At 35.8% G+C, this 6,782-nt stretch overlaps 1 protein-coding gene across 7 annotated transcripts in view; it reads left to right on the top strand.

Moving 5' to 3' along the window:
• The window catches only part of LOC107657692 (dysbindin-A), an 18,500-nt gene that overhangs the window by 4,700 nt on the left and 7,018 nt on the right, over positions 1-6,782 (top strand). For all 7 annotated transcript variants that reach the window (XM_016445892.1, XM_016445889.1, XM_016445893.1 and 4 more), the window contains exons 6-7: positions 1,868-2,000; positions 2,742-2,764. In XM_016445892.1, the coding sequence (XP_016301378.1) occupies positions 1,868-2,000; positions 2,742-2,764 (156 nt within the window). The remainder of the gene's footprint in view (positions 1-1,867; positions 2,001-2,741; positions 2,765-6,782) is intronic.

The following is a 6,782-nucleotide window of genomic DNA, read 5'->3' as shown; positions in this document are numbered from 1 at the left end:
GCCGTGTTTGGAGGGAGAGAAATGCTGACTATGACCCCAAGAACACCATCCCTACAGTCAACCACGGAGGTGGAAACATTATGCTTTGGGGCTTTTTTTCTGCTAAGGGTACAGGACGACTTCACCGCATTGAGGACTGTAAAATCTTGGACAAGAACCTCCTTCCCTCAGCCAGAACACTGAAGATAGGTCATGGATGGGTCTTCCAGCATGACAATGACCCGAAGCATACCACCAAGGCAACAAAGGAGTGGCTCAAGAAGAAGTACATTAAGGTCATGGAGTGGCCTAGCCAGTCTCCAGACCTCAATCCTATAGAAAATCTGTGGAGGGAGCTGAAACTTCGAGTTGCCAAACAACAGCCAAGAAACCTTAAGGATTTAGAGAGGATCTGTAAAGAGGAGTGGATCAAAATCCCTCCTGAGATGTGTTCAAACCTGGTGACCAACTACAAAAAACGTCTTACCTCTGTGCTTGCCAACAAGGGTTTCTGCACCAAGTACTAAGTCATGTTTTGCTCGGGGATCAAATACTTATTTCACTCACTGAAATGCAAATCAATTTCTAACCTTTATATAATGTGTTTTTTCTGGATTATTTGGTTGGTAATGGTATTCTGTCTCTATACGTTAAAATAAACCTACCATAAAAATTACAGACCCTTCATTTCTTTGTAAGTGGGCAAACTTACAAAATCAGCAGGGAATCAAATAAATATTTTCCCCCACTGTATATTGTACTTCTCATCTGGCCTTAAATTGAGCTTTTACTGTAACAGTAGAGAAGTAAGATCACTTTGACTGCCTTTGCAAAGCATTTGTCTGCGCACAAAGCTTCACACTCTGTGTGTAACTGCGATATAGGTTGGTAATGAGAGTGATTCCTGTGGAGCTCCATCTGCTGATTGTTCATTCTGTAACATCGCACCTATTGGCTTCAGGCATTAATCTTCAGACTTGGCTCCCTTACAAAGTGTATTGTGTAGGCTGAGACTACACAATAGCCAGATAAAGTCTAGCAGTTGCTCTGATCGTTCATTTGTTATAAGCTCTTTTTGCTGTGTTTTCTTTTGTAGTGTTTTGGACAAAATAATTTTTCTGTGTAATATGCGTCTGGTTAGTGAAACTGTGATGCGTTTTTTCTGGATTCTTTGATGAATAGATTTTTCAAAAGAACAGCATTTATTGGAAATAGAAATAGTTTGTTACATTATAAATGTCTTTGCTGTCACTTTTAATCAATTTAATGCACGTTGATTAAAAGCATTATTTGATGTTTAATGCAGGAAATGCAAGAAGTGAACTTCCAAATGTAAATGGAATTTGCATGCTTGTTCAGTTGGTTTGCTGTTTCATTTATACACATGAAGTGATCAAGTGTGATCCTTCTCTTCCAATGTAAGCAGATATGAAATAAGGCATATCACATTAATTCAGAGGCTTCAAGTGCTAGAATTAGAGAGAACTGTAAATTCTCATGAATTTATATCAAAGGCACTTTTTAGTGTTGCCACTTGGTGGTGTTATGTAGCAGTATGAAGTCCTGCCTCTGTGCCACTCACACTGACACCAAACAATTAGCCTTTATTTAAGTTATTATTCACTATTTAGCCATTTGTGCTCATAGGCTGAAATGTAATGAGCATTACTGCATGTACAGAGGAAATGTACTTTTCTTAATGGAATGATAATTACTATACCTATACCTTGCATCCTAAATCAGAACTGTAGAACTCATTAGCTGGTATATTCCAGTTTGATAGGATGGATTCATTCATTGGGGCTTTGGCATTTTTATACTGTACATTATACATATTGTTTTCTTTAATATTGTATAAACCTTATTAATCTTTCATGCTTTTGCACAGCTCATCTGGAGGCTGACTTTGAGGAGATGGAGAGTCGTCTGCTATATCTGGAGGATTTGTGTGCTCAATGTGAGCATCACCGCTTCAAGCACTTTCAGATCCTGCAGCTGGAAAACTATAAGAAGAAGAAAAGGTAAAAACAGTGTTTATTTGCTCCTAAATAAAGCCCCAGACAGTTTGATGTGTCCTTTATGTCCATTAAGTCACAATAACTGCAGAACACGAAGGATCTGTCTATCAAGGGTTTTCCCCTTTAACTTAATGAAACAACAGAACATAGCTTGTCCTTTTGGCAATATTTTGCATATTAGAGGACATGTTAGCATCTATATTGAATAAGAGTCTGTGGAACAAGTAGTATGACACCTGCTGTTTAGATTGTTCATCATTACAGTGAAACTGCGCACAGTTTGTTTTGCAGATTTGCACAGAAGCAGTGAATAACCACACACAGATATAAGCTTCAAGGAAAACACCTGAATGTCCTTGTACTCTATGAAAAGCATAAACAACATATAGACTAAAGGAAAGCATATGTGTGAATTGTGTAATCATACAGGCATCTGTGGTTCTTTTGATGCTGCGTGCTCTTGCTGTTTGAGCCTGCAGCTAAATCATACATCTCTAGCGTTGCCCAGTGAGTTGGAAAGCAGCTGGGCTCAGTTCTCAATGCCGCTCTCCTTCTGCATGTGGGTATTCATTAGTACAAACACACAGATGCAAAAGTTGTCAGTGCAGCTTCTTTATCTCAGGAATCTGGGCCTGTTTTAAATGGGGCTGACTTAATGTGACATCTGGTGAGATTGTGTGCTATGTAGTTGGCTATATACAGTATGTATACATTGATGTAACTCCCCCTTTATTTGTTTTCTAGGAAAGAGCTTGAGACTTTCAAAGGTAAGAATGATCATTTTTTAAGAGTACAACCTGCCAACCTCCACAGCTAATACTAATAAACATACATAGATTATATCTGTGATTACCAATCATAATAACTTTTTTTATTTCTTTTATTTATAATTTTTTATTTTTTTTGGATCAATTGGATCATTTTTTAGATTAATAATTTTTTATTGAAATTAAAAATGAAGAAATTAATACTTCTTTCCAACAAGGATGCATTAAAATTGACAGTAAAGGCTTTAACATTGTTACAAAAAAAAAATCAGTTTCAAATAAATGGTGTTATTTTGAACTATATATCAATCAAAGAATGAATAAAAAGAAAGAAACAGATTCCACAAAATAAATAGATAGATAAATAAATAAATACAAACAAACAACACAATTGTTGTTAAAATTGATAATAATAAAATTCATTACTTGAGCACCAAATCAGAATATTAGAGTGATTTCTGAAGGATCATGTGACTGAGGACTGGAGTAATGGCTGCTGAAAATTCAGAAATGTATTTCTGGGATTGCCATCAAAGAAATAAATGTTAAAATATATCAAGCTAAAAAACAGTTATTTTAAATTGTAATAATATTTCACAATATTAGTGTTTATACTGTATTTTGGATCAAATAAATGCAGACTTGGTGAGCATAAAAGCCTTTTATACAAATGTAAAATTTCTTAACAACCCCAATCTTTAGTACATGATATAATTATTTATTTTAAAATATTATAATTGTAATTATTTATTTATAACTATATAATTTTTTTTATTATTTTTTTGAGTTTTTAGACTCAAGGATTATAGAGATCATATGTGCACAAGAAGTATATGAAACTAGTTCAGTAAATGAGTCAATGACCACTGACAAAAAAAGGTAGAAAGAAGGAGGGTCAGAGAGTCAACAGATTTCTTATTTGGTAGAAGTGTAGGTTTCTGAGGGATATATAGTTCACAATTCACATAGTCATTTTGTATAATATTTTAGCATTTTTATTTACCGCACGAAGCTGGTTTAGTGCTCAACATCGAGAAGAACTGTGTAGTAATTACCCAGGCGACACTAATTAACCTCAGGGAGGGCAAAACTGCTCTAGTGAGTGAGTGGCCGCTGCTGTCTTTATTTGGTCTCATGATGCCATTAATTCCACGCTGACCTCCAAGGGAAGCTACCTGCTCCATCTGTTCATACCTACAGTCCAGTATAAATAACAATCGCTTTTATCATCATAGCTGTTTAGCTCCTAAACAGAAATTGCCTTTAGGCATATGTGCATCATTGTTCACTTATCCATGCCTTTTATTTTCAGAAAATGCAGGTCATCTGAGCGTAGAGATTTTGTAATTGTTGAAAAAGTAAATGTTAACATTTTTTACATTTATTTTACATCCTTCTCTTTGTCACTGCAAAGGACTGTTTATGTCACTTCCTTTGGTACGTAGGTGGTAGATTGGCTCTTCGTTTGTGTGGGCAGTGTGCTTCAAGACTTCACATCTCACACTTCATTATTTATATATTTAGCTTTTAAAACGATTATTTATGCTATTATTAATTCCTTTTTCCTAATTCCTAATTCCTAATTTTCTTTTTCCTGTGTGTGAGCAAGGGAGCTATGCTTTGCAATAGTATATGCAGTGTAAAGTGCAGCTTTAACATATAAAAGACATTTAGATTGATAGTTTACTGGAGTTTTGTAGTGAATGCACTTCTTTGTCAGATTGCAGTGTTTTATGGCACTGACTAATGACTATTCACACATATATTGACATTATTCATGTTCTCTAATTTTAGCATTAATCATAAGTGTATTTGAGTGTAGTATAAAGTATAAGATCGACAAAGTATAAGATGAAGGCAAATATTTGATATGAAACTGATTTTCACAGACCCTCACCCCTATAACAAATTTGTGAATGGTACGTTCCCTGCTTTCCTCCTCACTCCAGCTGCATCTCTAGCTCTGTGTCCCTGAGCAGGCAATGTCTCGGCATTCCTGGCCATAGAAGAGCTGCTTATGGGGTAAAAACAGCAGCAGAATATAAGATGTTCTTTAGCCATTCTTCAGCCTCACTTTAACGGCAGTCTATGATTTGTCGGTCCTGCTTTCAGCTCATCCGCACACTTCAAGGAGAAATACAAAATGTCCACGTCGGGAACTCTGGACAGCAGCATGAGAGAATCTTGTAGGTTTCCAGGCACTCTTTTTTTTTTTTGTAAGGTTAATTTGATGTGCCAATGTATCTCAGTTCTGGCGGTATGTCAAGGGATCTGAATTGGTGGTTTGCAGTCATTGTTTGTCATCTTTGGGTTTGGCAGGCTTTAGTAATGGAATTTTAGCACAGATTAGGATGCCTACAGTGGCTTTTGTGTCTGTATGCCTTTTCATTACCAGCCATCATAATGCAAGCCTGTGCAGTGCATAGAATTATACTTTTATAACAGACTTTTGGATACATCAAATTAAGAAATGTTGCTCTAAATCTGTTTGAAAGACCTGCTTGTCATGCATTGTTGGAGTTGCTATAGTTATTAACTTTAAGTTAGGATTATAGCATTGCTGCAATGTGATGTTTTAAAAAGCCACAGTGCTGTTTGCTTAACTTGTATGCCTTCATGACATTGTGCCAAGGGGTTCAATTTTGACTTGTAAATTAGGGTTTAAATGGATGAGTTGTAGACCTGCAACCTCTAGGTGACTCAAGCATTTCAATCTCATAGTTATCTCAAAGATTAAGCATTCTTTAGAGAGTAGATAATGAGTAATGAGAAATATTTTATTACATTATATTTGAATGGAATGTGTGCTTAACATTGAAATTGCATAAAATCAATCCTGTTGTTGGGATATTTTTTTTAATGTGTATGTGACAGAGAATTGTTAAATGTTGGAAACCAAGTAATTCAAATGAAGTTCCAGAATTTTAAGGAAGAATATAATTAAATATCTTTATTTTCTATTTTACATTTTAATAACTCAAGTATGGTTTTCACTATGAAAGTAGCCAAATAAGTAGACAAGATTAAAAAAACAACTAAACTAATATTATATTATATATTATATTATTATAGTTAATGGTAAAGATTGTGCCTTTATAATTTCTTCTGTCATTGGATTAACCTCATGTAGCATGTTTATTTGATGTTTTCTCATATTTTCTCACTTGTATTATTTATGGGCAGTTTAACCCATTGAATCTTATGGATTATATGTCATCACAGCAGCATAACTAGATATGAATTATAATATAAATTAAAGGAGCATTTTGTTTTTGTCTGTGATGCCACGTTTCCTGTGAACATAGTGGTTTTTTGGTTAATATCTCGAGGTGGTTGTGATGGTGACTGGTTGAACCTTAAAGGGGTCATATGACTTTGCTAAAAAGAACATTATTTGGTGTATTTGGTGTAATGCAATGCGTTTATGCAGTTTAAGGGTAAAAAAACACATTATTTTCCATATAATGTACATTATTGTTTCTCCTCTATGCCCCGCCTTTCTGAAACGCGTCGATTTTTACAAAGCTCATCGTTCTAAAAAAGCGAGGTGTGCTCTGATTGGCCAGCTATCCAGTGCGTTGTGATTGGCTGAATGCCTCAAGCTTGTGGCGGAAATGTTACGCCCCTTAACATACTGTGATGCTGTCTCCCAGCAGGACGAGACTCAGTCCAGCTGCTCTGCTCATGCACATCCCATCATCGGTTCTCTTTTAGCAGTTCAGTCAATGTACTGTTAGGAGTAACTGAATAACTCGGGATATTGGTTTATTTTGTGTCCGAGGGAGTGTCAGGCACATTTATAAACCGAATAACTTAAGTAATTTGTGGATTAGTGCGTACTGGAGACGCAAACCGTTTCAAACGATTAAGTTCGATTTGGTGAACTGGTTCGACCGGTTCACTAAGAAGATCCGGTTAAATAGAACGATTCGTTCGTGATCCGGACGTCACTCGACGAGACAAAACCAATACAACCCATTACAAACGAGGCATTTGTTGCATCCAGTGGGGACATAAT

The sequence above is a fragment of the Sinocyclocheilus anshuiensis genome, unplaced genomic scaffold (assembly GCF_001515605.1).
Source record: "Sinocyclocheilus anshuiensis isolate Anshui unplaced genomic scaffold, SAMN03320099.WGS_v1.1 scaffold43, whole genome shotgun sequence".
Lineage (NCBI taxonomy): Eukaryota > Metazoa > Chordata > Actinopteri > Cypriniformes > Cyprinidae > Sinocyclocheilus > Sinocyclocheilus anshuiensis.
This window is presented reverse-complemented; position numbering and strand designations above follow the sequence as displayed.